At 41.2% G+C, this 12,632-nt stretch overlaps 1 protein-coding gene across 1 annotated transcript; it reads right to left on the bottom strand.

Moving 5' to 3' along the window:
• Positions 1-237: 237 nt before the first annotated feature.
• Positions 238-2,056, bottom strand: LOC122901369 (insulin-like growth factor 2 mRNA-binding protein 1). The gene is given in 3 exon segments (XM_044240798.1): positions 238-1,325; positions 1,327-1,908; positions 1,910-2,056. Coding segments are annotated over 3 exon segments (1,758 nt in total). The 3' UTR covers positions 238-296.
• Between the last annotated feature and the right edge of the window lie 10,576 nt (positions 2,057-12,632).

The raw sequence follows: 12,632 nt of genomic DNA, 5'->3' as shown, positions 1-12,632 counted from the left end.
TGAAAGAAATTTTATTTCTCTTCCCACTGGGGTCTGACCCACCCTCTCGGTGGGACCTGGAGAACTTACTTCAACAATGCACGTTTAAAAGCACCCTGAGCTAGAATCGCCATGGTGACACCCTGAGGGGTGGGCAGTGTCGGGCCAATTGGTTGGGCGTGTAGGGCCGAGGGATCTGGGTTCCTCACTGGAACGTCTTTTCTCAAGCAAGTGGGCAAACCTGATCTACATCCCGGCCCAAGTGTTCCTGATTCCCACTCATTCTCAGGCCTGCTGGGGAGAACGCGCTCTCGACTTCAGCCCGTTGTCCTTGAGTCGATGTGACAGGGAGGCGCTGGTCCCTTCCTCCGTGCCTGGGCCTGGTTACTCTGTCCCTTGTGGTGCAGATGTTTAACTTGGGCCAGGATGTCTCGTATCTTCCGCTGTGCCATCTGGCTGGCATAAAAATGCCCAATGATCTTGACGACGACCTGGTCATTCTCATCCGGAGTCTGGTCTCTTGGCACCACCACCTCGGCCGCTGTCAAATTCTGCAACTCATTTAGCGTTTTGCCACCTTTGCCAATGACTCTGCCAGCAGCGGACGCCGGCACCTGGATGTGGGTCTCCAGCTTCACTTCCTCCTTGGGACCAAAGAAGTTCTCCTCCTTGAGTTTTCCATAAATTCTTCCCCGAGCCTTAAATTGGGCTTCTGGGGGTCCAGGGATGATGACCGTACGAACTTTGGAGTCAGGACTTTCAGGAGGAGAAATCTTAATGGAGGCGCTGGCGAAGTGCAAGAGCTGTTTGATGTGCTCTCCCTTCTTCCTGATGATGGCCCCCACCGCCTGCGCTGGGATGAACACCTGCACCGTCTCCTGCTCCAGGGCCATAAAGGAGCTGTAGGGAGCAGCCCCAGTGACGCTGCTGGGAGGCGGCGGGACCGCGCCGGACGAAGCTGGAAAAAGACCTAGGGCCGCCAGGTTCAGGCCGGATATGAGATGTGACTGCAGACTCATGGCGGCCACGTCGTTCTCATAGGCCTCCCGAACCTTCTTCATGATCTCCTGCTCGGCCCTGCAGCAGTTCTCGATGGCCCCCTTCACGGGGATGGTCCTCTCGGGATTACAGAGGGTGAGGTCCTGCAACGAGGAGATGGTGATCTTCGTCTCTGTGTCCTGCTCTACTTTCTTCAGATTGCGCCCTTCCTTGCCAAGGAGACGCCCCACAAAGTTATTATGGGCCAGGATCTTCAGGGGAACCTCGTCAGCCGTTTTGGTGTCCTTGGCTTCCTTGTGCATGATCTCCAAGATCATCTTACAGGCAGAGGAGCAGCCCTCCGGGGATCGAGTGGACACTGATGGCCTTCTCCGCAGCACCTGCGTTCTCCTTCCTGTGCACGTCTATCTTGGACTGGGTCTGTTTCGTGATGTTTCGCATGGTGGCCCCCTCCTTGCCGATGATGGCACCCACACACTGGGTGGGCACCAGGAGCCGCAGGGGGATATCCACTTGCTGCTGCTTGGCTGGAGCCCCCGCTGCCACAGGGGAGCCCTGGCGGGGCTGACCCCGAGAGCCAAAGCCACCTCGACGCCCGTTCTCAGGACCCTGGGCTATGTGCTCATCAGGAATGCAGGAGACCTTCAAGGCGTGGTTCTCCAGCTGGTGGCCATTCAGCTTCATGATGGCTCGCCTGGTCTGCTCCCGGGTGGAACAGGTGACATTCACCACCGCCGTCTCACTGTCGGGGTTCGCCACTGTACGGTGCTGAGCAAGCAGGCTGTCCAGCACTTCCCAACGGAGCTGGGGTGGGATATTTCGAATCTGAAGTTTCCGACTCCTTTGTTTTTGGGGGACCGAGTGTTCAATCTCGAGGCGTTTTTCTGGCAATTCGACTTTCCCGGAGAAAGTTTCGACGGCCAACTTTCTCCCAGCGCTCGTCGGGGCAGTCCACGAAGGCATAGCCGGATTTGACCAAGAACTGGCCGCTGCAGGAGATCTTGTGCTCCGCAAACCCTTTCTCCAAGTCCGCGGGGGTCGCGCTCTCGCTGAGGTTGCCCACGGACAGCTTGTTCATGGCGGCGGTCTCGGGGCGGGACGCGGCCCCTGGCAAGGCCGAGCGGGCGGGCGCGGGCGGCGAGCCTCCTAGGCGAGGGGCGGGAGGCCGGAGGCAGCAGCCGCAAACTTTCTTCGCGCCCCACCCCTGCAGTTGTCCGCGGCCCGCGGCGGGGAGGGCGGCCTGAGCGCGCGCAGAGGTCGCGGGAGAGTTCGGGGAGGCCCGGGAGAAGTGCCCGCGGCGCGCGGGGAGGCAGACGACGCGGCGCGGCTCCTTCCCTTCTGTCCGAAACCCCTCCGAGCGGGCTGGTGTGTCAGGTTTTTCCCTTTTCATTGCTTTTTTTTTTTTTTTTTCCCAGAAGTTGCTTTTTATTGCAATGGTTATAGATTCTTTTTTTTTTCCAATTTATTTATTTTCAGAAAAACAGTATTCATTATTTTTTCACCACACCCAGTGCTCCATGCAAGCTGTGCCCTCTATAATACCCACCACCTGGTACCCCAACCTCCCACCCCTTTTCATTGCTTTTTTTAAAAAAAATCAACTTTATTGAGGTATGATTTACGTAATTTACAAAACTCATTAAGCTGTTCGTTTAAAATAGGTACATGTGATAGAATGTACCTATTTTAAACGAACAGCTTAATGAGTTTTGAAAACTATATATATTCTTGTAACCACTACCACCGCCCTGGTCAAGATAGCATTTCCATCACCCATGAAAATTCCCTCTCAGCGTACACCAGCCAGTTTCTACCCCACCTGTAACTCCTGGCTCCTCAGAAACCACTCATCTGCTTTCCGTTAGTATAAATTAGTCTGCCTTTTATAAGATTTCAAATAAATGGAATTATATAATATGTGCTTTTTGTGCCTGGCTTCTTTCACTCAACATGTTTTTGAGATGTGTCCATGTTGTTGCTTGTATCAGAGTTCATTCTTTTTATCAGTGAATAGTATTTCATTTTATGAATATATTACAATTTGCTTATCCAGACACTGCTAATGAACATTTATTTGGTTCTTTCCAGTTTTCGACCGCTGCAAATAAAGCTACTATGAACACTGATGTACAAGCCTTTGCAAGGGCATATATTTTCATTTCTTTGGGGTAAATAGGTAGATTTTGAATGAAGAAACCTAGTAATAACTTCCTTTGTTGGGGGCAGGGAGAAGTTCAGAGTTTCCTGGGAGGTATTGTCACAGAAAGGGACCAGGTTCCCAAGCAGGCAGCCTCCACTTAGGTGGGAGCAGCCTACCCACCCCCATCCTACCCGCTAATTAGAGGACAATTTTAACAGCTGTCTCTCCATTTGTGGAACTGTACATTAGCCAGAGAACAAGTATCTGACTTTGTACCCATTAATAGTCACTCCCCCATCCTACCTGTCCTCAGCCTTTGGCAGCCACTAATCTACTTCCTGTCTCTTTGGATTTGCCTATTTTAGACATCTCTTATAAATGCAGACATACAATATGTGCTCTTTGTGATAGGATTCTTTCACTTAGCATAATATTTTCAAGGTTCACCTATGTTGTAGCATGAAATAGTACTCCGTTCCTTTTTATAGGTGAACTGTATTCCATGTATGGATATACCACATCTTAATTATCCCGTCATTTGATGGATGTTTGGGTTTTTCCTACCTGTGGCTATTGCGACTACTGCTGCTCTGAACGTCCATATACAAGTATTTATGTAGCCCTTTTGTTTCTCTTCTCTTGGATATATACCCAGGAGTGCTATTGCTGGGTCATCCGGTAATTCTGTGTTTAACTTTGTGAGAAACTGCCAAACTATTTTACACAGTGACTACACCATTTTACATTAACAAGAATGGTTGGGCATACCAGTTTCTCTACATCCTTGCCAACACTCTTTATTGTCTGTCTTTTTAATTATAACAATCCTAGTGGATGCTGACACACTGCATTTTGCTGTTGGAAAAGTACAGCCACCATATTTTCATGCCTTCAGGATTAGAGGCCCATTCAACACAAACTGAGTGGTTTTTTTTTTTTAAAGATTTTATTTGTTTATTTGACAGAGAGAGACAGAGAGATCACAAGTAGGCAGAGAGGTAGGCAGAGAGAGAGGGAGAAGCAGGCTCCCCGCCAAGGAGAGAGTCCGATGTGGGGCTCGATCCCAGGACCCTGGGATCATGACCTGGGCCAAAGGCAGAGGCTTAACCCACTGAGCCACCCAGGTGCCCCCAAATTGAGTGTTTTAATCTAAGTCTTCATTTTGTCTTTGACCTTCCTGAAGGCTTCAATTAGAATAATTCTACTTTTATGTTTGTTTATAGGTTAATCTTTGAACATTCTTTTTTTTTTTTTAAAGATTTTATTTATTTATTTGACAGAGAGAAATCACAATAGATGGAGAGGCAGGCAGAGAGAGAGAGGGAAGCAGGCTCCCTGCTGAGCAGAGAGCCCGATGCGGGACTCGATCCCAGGATCCCGAGATCATGACCTGAGCTGAAGGCAGCGGCTTAACCCACTGAGCCACCCAGGCGCCCCAATCTTTGAACATTCTTAATTATAGCTTGAGCTTTTGCCAGCTCTTAGGTGGATTTTATTGAGAGCTCCAGCTGTATCTATAAAAGCTCATTATTTAGATAAAATTTAAAAATTAATTTCTTGACTATATTCTCCTGCCCAAGATTATTTTTAATACCTTAGATTGTTAAATAATATTACTGAAACACCAGCTAAACACAGACTTTCAAAGGCATCACTAAATGCCTGGAGTACTGAAACTCTCTTTTATGCTATATAAGTCACCCTGGCTTCTGACTTTGAAGTTAATTTCAAATTATTTATTAACATTATACATTAAACTCTTTTTTCAGAGAGGGCTCTGTGATCCAGAAAAATAGTGATTTTTTTCTACTGTCTTAAATTTTTAAGTGTACGTATAATATTGTTAACTAGGCACAATGTTGTTCAGCAGATCTCTAGAAAATATCTTGCACAGTTGAAAACTTATGGCTGTTGATTAGCAATCCTCCATTTCCCTCTTCCCCAACCCCTGGTAACTACTACTCTCTGACCCTGTGACTATTTTAGGTACGTAGGTGGAATCATGTTTTATTTGTCCTTCAATGACTGACTTATTTCCCTTAGCAGGATGTTCTCCAGGTTCAACTGTATTGTTGTATATGGTAGAATGTCCTTCTTTTTAAAGCCTGAATAGCATTCCATTGTACGTATGTGCCACATTTTCTTGACCCATTCATGTCCTGATTCTGATTTCAATTTTTTTGTATATATATCTAGAAGTGAGGTTTCTGGTTCATATGCTATTTCTGTTTTTAATTTTTTGAGGAACCTCCATACTGTTCACTATAGGAACTGCACTGTTTTGCATTTCTGCCAATAGCGTACAAGAATTCCAGTTTCTCCACATCCTCCCCAACATTTGCTGTCTTTTGACTTTTTGATGATAGCCATCCTAATAGGTATAATACAGTATCTCACCATGGTTTTGATTGGCGTTTCCCTGATTAATGAAGCTAAAAATCTTTTCATGTTTTTTTTTCTTAAAGATTGATTTATTGAGCGCCTGGGTGGCTCAGATGGTTAAGCATCTGTCTTTGGTTCAGGTCATAATCCCAGGATCCTGGGATCAAATCCTGCATTGGGCTCCCTGCTCCTTGGGGAGCCTGGTTCTCCCTCTCCCTCTGCCTCTCTTTCTCTGTCTCTCATGAATAAATAAATTTTAAAAATCTTTAGAAAAATAAAGATTTATTTATTTATTTATTTGAGAGAGAGAATGAGCGAGAGTCAGGGAGAGGAAGAGCAGTGGGAGAGGAAGAAAATCCTCAATTAGATTCCCTGCTGAATGTGGAGCCCAATGTGGGGCTCAATCCCAGGACCCTGAGATCATGACCTGAGCCAAAATCAAGAGTCTGATGCTTAATCAGCTGAGCTGCCCAGGTGCCCCCTTTCCATATCCTTGTTGGCCATTTATATATCTTTTTTGGAGAAATTCAGGTCTTTAGCTTGTTTTTTTGGGGGGGGTATTTTTTTGCTCTTGAGTTGTAGGAGTTTCTTACATATATCAGAAATTAACTTCTTATCAGATAAATGGTTTGTAAATATTTTCTCTCATTTTGTTGGCTGCACTTTTCACTCTTAATTATTTCTTCAGTGTAGAAATAAACATTTTAGTTAGATTTTAGATAAAATTTTTTCTTTTATTGCCTGTGCTTTTGGTGTCATATTCATGAAATAGTTGTCAAGACCATTATCATGAAAATTTTACCTAAGGTTTTTTCTAGTTTTACAGTTTTAGGCCTATTTAAATAGTTAATCAGTTTTGAGTTGTTTTTTGTGTAAAGTATGAGCTAGAAGTCAAAATACAATTTCTTTTGCATGAGGATGTCCAGTTTCCCCAGTACCATTTGTTGAAGAACAACTGTCCTTTACCTGATGTATGTTCTTGGCACCCTTGTTGAGGATAAGTTGACCATATATATGGGCTCTTGTTTCTGTTCCATTGGTTTGTATGTCTTTCTTTCTGCCACTGCTGTACTACTTAATTACTGTATGTTTGTAATACAAGAATACCTCATTTTGTTGGGCTTTTCAGTTACCAGAAGTTTTAGTTGAGGTAATTCATTAAGGTAGCTACACCAAGCAACAGATTTTCAGTGTAGATGAAACAGCCTTCTGTTGAAAGAAGATGCCATCTTGGACTTTGATAGCTAGAGAGAAGTCAGTACCTAGCTTCAAAATGCCATAAGACAGGGGCGCCTGGGTGACTCAGTGGGTTAAACCGCTGCCTTTGGCTAAGGTCATGATCCCAGAGTCCTGGGATTGAGCCCCGCATCGGGCTCTCTGCTCAGCAGGGAGCCTGCTTCCTCCTCTCTCTCTCTCTGCCTCTCTGCCTGCTTGTGATCTCCGTCTGTCAAATAAATAAATAAAATCTTAAAAAAAAAATGTCATAAGACAGGATGACTCTCTTGGTAGGAGCTAATGGAGCTGGTGACTTTAAGTTGAAGCCAGTGTTCATTTACCCTTCTGAAAATCCTAGGGATCTTAAGAGTGATTCTAAATCTTCTCTTCTGGTGCTCTGTAAATGGAACAACAAAGCTGGATGACAGTGCATTCTGGTTACAATGTGGTTTACTGAATATTTTAAGCCCAGTATTGAAACCTGCTTAAAAAAAAGATTCTTTTCAAAATATTATTGCTCATTGACACTGCACCTGGTTACCCAAGTACTCTTACAGACATGTACAGTGTGACATTAATGTTCTTCTTATGTCTGCTAACACAACATCCATTCTGAAGCCCATGGATCAAGGAATCATTTTGATTTTCAAGTCATGTTATTAAAGAAATATATTTCATAAGACTCTGGCTGCCAGAGATCGTGATTTCTTGGGTGGATCTAGGCAAAGTAAACTGAAAACCTTCTGGAAAAAAATCGACATTGTAGATGCCATTTAGAACATTTGTGATTCAAGGACAAACTATCAACATTCACAGGAGTTGATTCCAGCCCTCAAAGATGACTGTGAGGGGTTCCAGACTTCATTGGAGAAAGGAACTGCAAATGTGGTGGAAATAGCAAGGAACTAGAAGTAGAAGTGGTGTCTGTAATGTGACTGATTTGCTGCAATCTCATGATAGAACTTTAATAGATAAGAACTTGCATCTTTTTTTTTTTTTTAAAGATTTTATTTATTTATTTGAGAGAGAGACAGTGAGAAAGAGCATGAGCGAGGAGAAGGTCAGAGAGCGAAGCAGACTCCCCATGGAGCTGGGAGCCCGATGTGGGACTCGATCCCGGGACTCCAGGATCACGCCCTGAGCCGAAGGCAGTCGTCCAACCAACTGAGCCACCCAGGCGTCCCGATAAGAACTTGCATCTTATGGATGAGCAAAGAAAAGGGTTTCTTGAGATGGTGAAAATGAAGATGGTGTAAAGATGATTGAAATGACAACAAAGGATTTAGAATATTCCATAAACTTAGTTGATAAAGCAGTGGCAGGGTTTGAGAGGATTGACTCCAATTTTGAAAGTAAGTAAAATGCTATTAAACAGTTTAGCTTGCTACAGTGAAATCTCTTGTGACCGGGATAGTCTGCTAAGGAGGCCGACTTCACTGTTGTCTTTTTAGAAGGTACTTCCATTCCAATCTTCAGCAGCCGCCACCCTGGCAGGTCAGCAACCATTAATGTGGAAATAAAACCCTCAATTGACAAAAAGATGATGATTCATTGATAGCTCAGATAATGGCGAGCATATTTTAGCAATAAAGTATTTTAAAATTAAGGTGTATATGTTGGTTTTTAAAAGCCATTATGCTACTGTATACTTAACAGACTACAGTATAAACACTACTTCTATGTACACTGAGAAACCAAAACATTAATTTCACTTGCTTTATTTCAGTATTTGCTTTATTGCAGTGGTCTGGAACTGAACCCACACTATTTTTTTTTTAATCTGCAATATCTTTAAGGTATGCCTGTATATTTTGAAATCAAGAAGCATGATGCCTCTTGCTTTGTTCTTTGTGAAGATTATTTTGGCTATTTGGGGTCATTTATGTTTCCTTATCAGTCTTAGAATTATTTTTTTTCTCTATTTCTGTAGAAAAATGCTATTGGAATTTTGATAGGGATTGCATTGATCTATAGATCACTTTGGACAGTATAGGCATTTTAACAATACTTAGTCTTTTAATCCATGCACAGGGGACATCTTTTCATTTTTTTTTTCCCTTCAATTTCTTTTTTTTTTTTTTTAATATTTTATTTATTTATTTGACAGAGTGAGATTACAAGTAGGCAGAGAGGCAGGCAGAGAGAGAGAGGAGTAAGCAGATTCCCTGCTGAGCAGAGAGCCCGATGCGGGACTTGATCCCAGGACCCTGAGACCATGACCTGAGCCGAAGGCAGCGGCTTAACCCACTGAGCCACCCAGGCTCCCCTCCCTTCAATTTCTTTGATAAGTGTCTTGTAGTTCTCAGTGTACAAAATTTTCACCTCCATAGTTGATTCCCAAGTATTTTTTTTTTTGGTACTATTGTAAATGGGATTGTTAGCTTAATTGCCTTTTCAGATAGTATGTTGTTAATGTATAGAAATGCAGTTGATTTTTAGATGTTGTTTTTGTATCCTGCAACTTTGCTGAATTTGCTTAATAGGACAGTTTTGTGATGGAATCTTTAGGGTTTTTCAATACAGAAGATCATGTCATCTGCAAATAATGGTAATTTTACTTGTTCCTTTTCACTGTGACTGGCTTTTACTTATTTTTCTTGCATAATTGCTCTATGACTTGCAATGCTATAGTCTAATAGAATGACTAGAAGTGGCTAAAGTTAGTCTTCTTGACTTGTTCCTGATTTTGGAGGAAAAGCTTTTAGTTTTTCATCATTGAATGTGATGTTAGTTGTGAGCTTTTTATTTATGGCCTTTATTATGTTGAAGTAACTTTATTCTGTTCCTAGTTTGTTGGGTGTTTTTATCATGAAAGAGTGTTGAAGTTTGTCAAATGCTTTTTCTGCATCTGTTGATATGATTCTGTAATTTTTATGTTTTATTCTGTTAATGTGGTATATATCACGTTGGTTTTCATATGGTTGAACCATCCTTTCATCCCAGGGATAAATCTACTTGGTGATAATGTATGATCCTTTTTGTGATCTACTGAATTTGGTCTGCTAGTATTCTGTTGAGTATTTTTACATCTAAAGTCGTCAAAGATAATGGCCTGTCATTTTTGTGTTGCTTTGTTTCCTTTTCCTTGTGATGTCTTTGGCTTTGGTGTCAGGATAATGTTGGCCTTATAAAATGAGTTTGGAGTCGTTCCTTCTATTTTTTTTTGAAAGAGTTAAGAAGGACTGACTTTGTTCTTAATACTTTTAATTCTTTTTAAATCTTCTTAAGTGTTTGATGGACTTTACCTTTGAGGTAATCTGATCCTGGGCTTTTTCTTTGTCAGGAGGTTTTTGATATTCAGTTTCTGTTCTAGTTAGAGGTCTCTTCAGATTTTCTGTATCTTTATGATTGGCTTTAGGTAGGTTATGTGTTTCCAGAAATGTATCCATCTTTCTATGTTGTCCAGCTTGTTGGCATTTAATTGTTCCTAGTAGTCTAAGATTTTTTAATTTCTGTGAAATCACTTGTAATGTCTTTTATCTATTTTATTTTGAGTCTTCTTTTTTTCCTTATTCTAGCTAAAGGTTTGTCAATTTTGTTTATATTTTCTTAAAAAAAAAACAGGTTTCTAGGTTTCTCACAAGGGAATTTTCCCATGAATTGTTGACTTAGTGTGTTTGTGGAGGTAGGGATGGGGAGGGGCCAGGGATTTCTATTCTGCCATCTTGCTGACTTCTGAAAAAATAGTAATTTTCCCCTATTACTACTAAAAATTTGTGTAGCTCCCTAATAGATTACAAAAACCCTTTCAGAATGAGTTATTACATTATGGTATTTGCATTATCTCTTTGAAGATCAATATTGTTAATATTCTTACTTATATATCTGGAAAATATATGCAAAAAGATTAGCAATTGCCCAAGGTAATACAACTAATGAATAGCTCCTACAGACTTAATGATTTCACTTCTTGATTTTTTGTCTCTCACAACAGCATCTTCAAAATGTAGAATGTTTTAATAAACAAACAAACAAAAATGGTACAAAGTTTTCAACAGTTGCTTTTCCACTGCTTTAGTGGTAAGAAAAAAAAAATTCATTGAATAAGTTCTCACTAAAGCACCCATTCATTTAGAATGGAACTAGGCCCTAAATCAAGGCAGAGTACCCGTCCTTGAGAAGATCTGGATTGTGAACAAGTGAACATATTGTAAGAATGTGTGCTGAATGCTGTAAAGAAGGTGTGTGCTGATGCAAAAGGCCAAGAAAAGTCTTCCCCAAGATGAGATTTTATAGAAGAACCTTAAGAGAGACAACAGTTAAGGCAAGGGCGGGTCTCTGAGCCTGATGATACAAAGGCATTGGGGGAGATAGCAAGGTGCAATTCGAAGTGGTCTGCATGAAATGATGTTAAAGTTTGTTTGTGTATATTGGGTTAAAAGTTCGTGTTGGGGAGACTGAATGAACAGAAGGGGCCTAAAGTGGTAAGCTAAGACTAATCTGAGAAGGGCCTTGCCTGACTTTGGGTATTTTTTGTTTTTGTTTTTGTTTTTGTTTTTTTACGTATTTATTTAAGTTGCATTTAGTTAACATACAGCGTAATATTAGTTTCAGTTGTAGAGTTTAGTGATTCATCACTTCCATGCAACACCCAGCGCTCATCACAACAGGTTTAACATTTATGCTATGGGGAAGCATCAGAAGCTTTTGAATGGAAGGCCTGCATGGCCAGATTTGTCTGGGGAGGAAAGTGTGGGAAGCAGTGTGGAGGCATGTTTGCAGGCAGTGAGACAAATCAGTGAGCAGATTTTTGCTGTCATTTGGCTGAGGCATCATAAGGACTTGTGTGGTGGTGGTCTGGGGGACTTTAAAATAGGACTTTTTGAAAGAACTTCAGTGTTTTAGTTGGAAAATAGAATTTACACATGTTTGTGATGGTCTCTATTTCTAATATGAGAACCTTTATATGAACTCTTTTGTAGTGCCTAATGTTCTTTAAGAAATGATTTAGGTCTGTGTCTTATTTCTAAGGGCAGTTATATCAGATTCTGTAAGCTGAAGTTTGTTTTTGTTTTAAACTTCGTGTTTATTGAGGCGTAATTTACATACAGTAAAGTTCACTGTACTTAATGTACAACTGAGAGTTTTGACAGACTCACATATTATGGAAACATATGCAATCAACACAGCAATCAAGGCACCGGTCTGTTAAGTTCTCAGCTTTGTGGTAACTTCCCTCTTATCCCCAGCTCCTGGCAAGCACAGATCAGATTTCTGTTGCATCATCTTTATAGATGACCTTTATAGAGCATCATCTAAATAAAAACATTTATTGGGTTGACCTTTATAGAGCATCATCTAAATAGAAACATACAGTCTGAAGTCTCTTGTGTTTGGCTTCTTTCACTTAGCCCAGTGCTTCTGAGATTCATCCAAGCTAGTAAATGTATCAATCTTTCTTTCATTTTTAGTGCTGAGTAATATTCCATTGTATTACTTAACCATAATTTATTTATTTTTCATTTATTGATGGACTTTTTCTATTGTGTCTCACAAGTAAAGCTACTATGAGTATTAGTGTACAAATGAACAAACCTGTGGACATACCTTCTTTTTCTTTGGGGTAAATAGCTGGAAGTTGAATGTGTAGAGCATAGGGTAAGCATATATGTAATTTTTTAGGAAACTATTGTACTACTTTCTGTAGCATATGTACCATTGTCTCTTCCCATCCTCAGTGTAACAGAGTTCTAGTTCCTCCACATTCAACGTTGGATATAGTCTTCTTAATTTTAATACTCTAATAGGTGTGTAGTATTATATTACTATGGTTTGTTTTGTATTTCCATAATATATATTGATGATCTTTTTTTTTTTTTTTTGTATGCCTATTTCTTCTGTTTTTCTTCTCTGGTGAAGCATTTCTTCAACTATTTTGCCTTTTTTTTTTTTTTTTTTAATGCTTACTGTTGAGCTT

Source organism: Neovison vison, chromosome 1 (genome assembly GCF_020171115.1).
Source record: "Neovison vison isolate M4711 chromosome 1, ASM_NN_V1, whole genome shotgun sequence".
Taxonomy (NCBI): domain Eukaryota; kingdom Metazoa; phylum Chordata; class Mammalia; order Carnivora; family Mustelidae; genus Neogale; species Neogale vison.
This window is presented reverse-complemented; position numbering and strand designations above follow the sequence as displayed.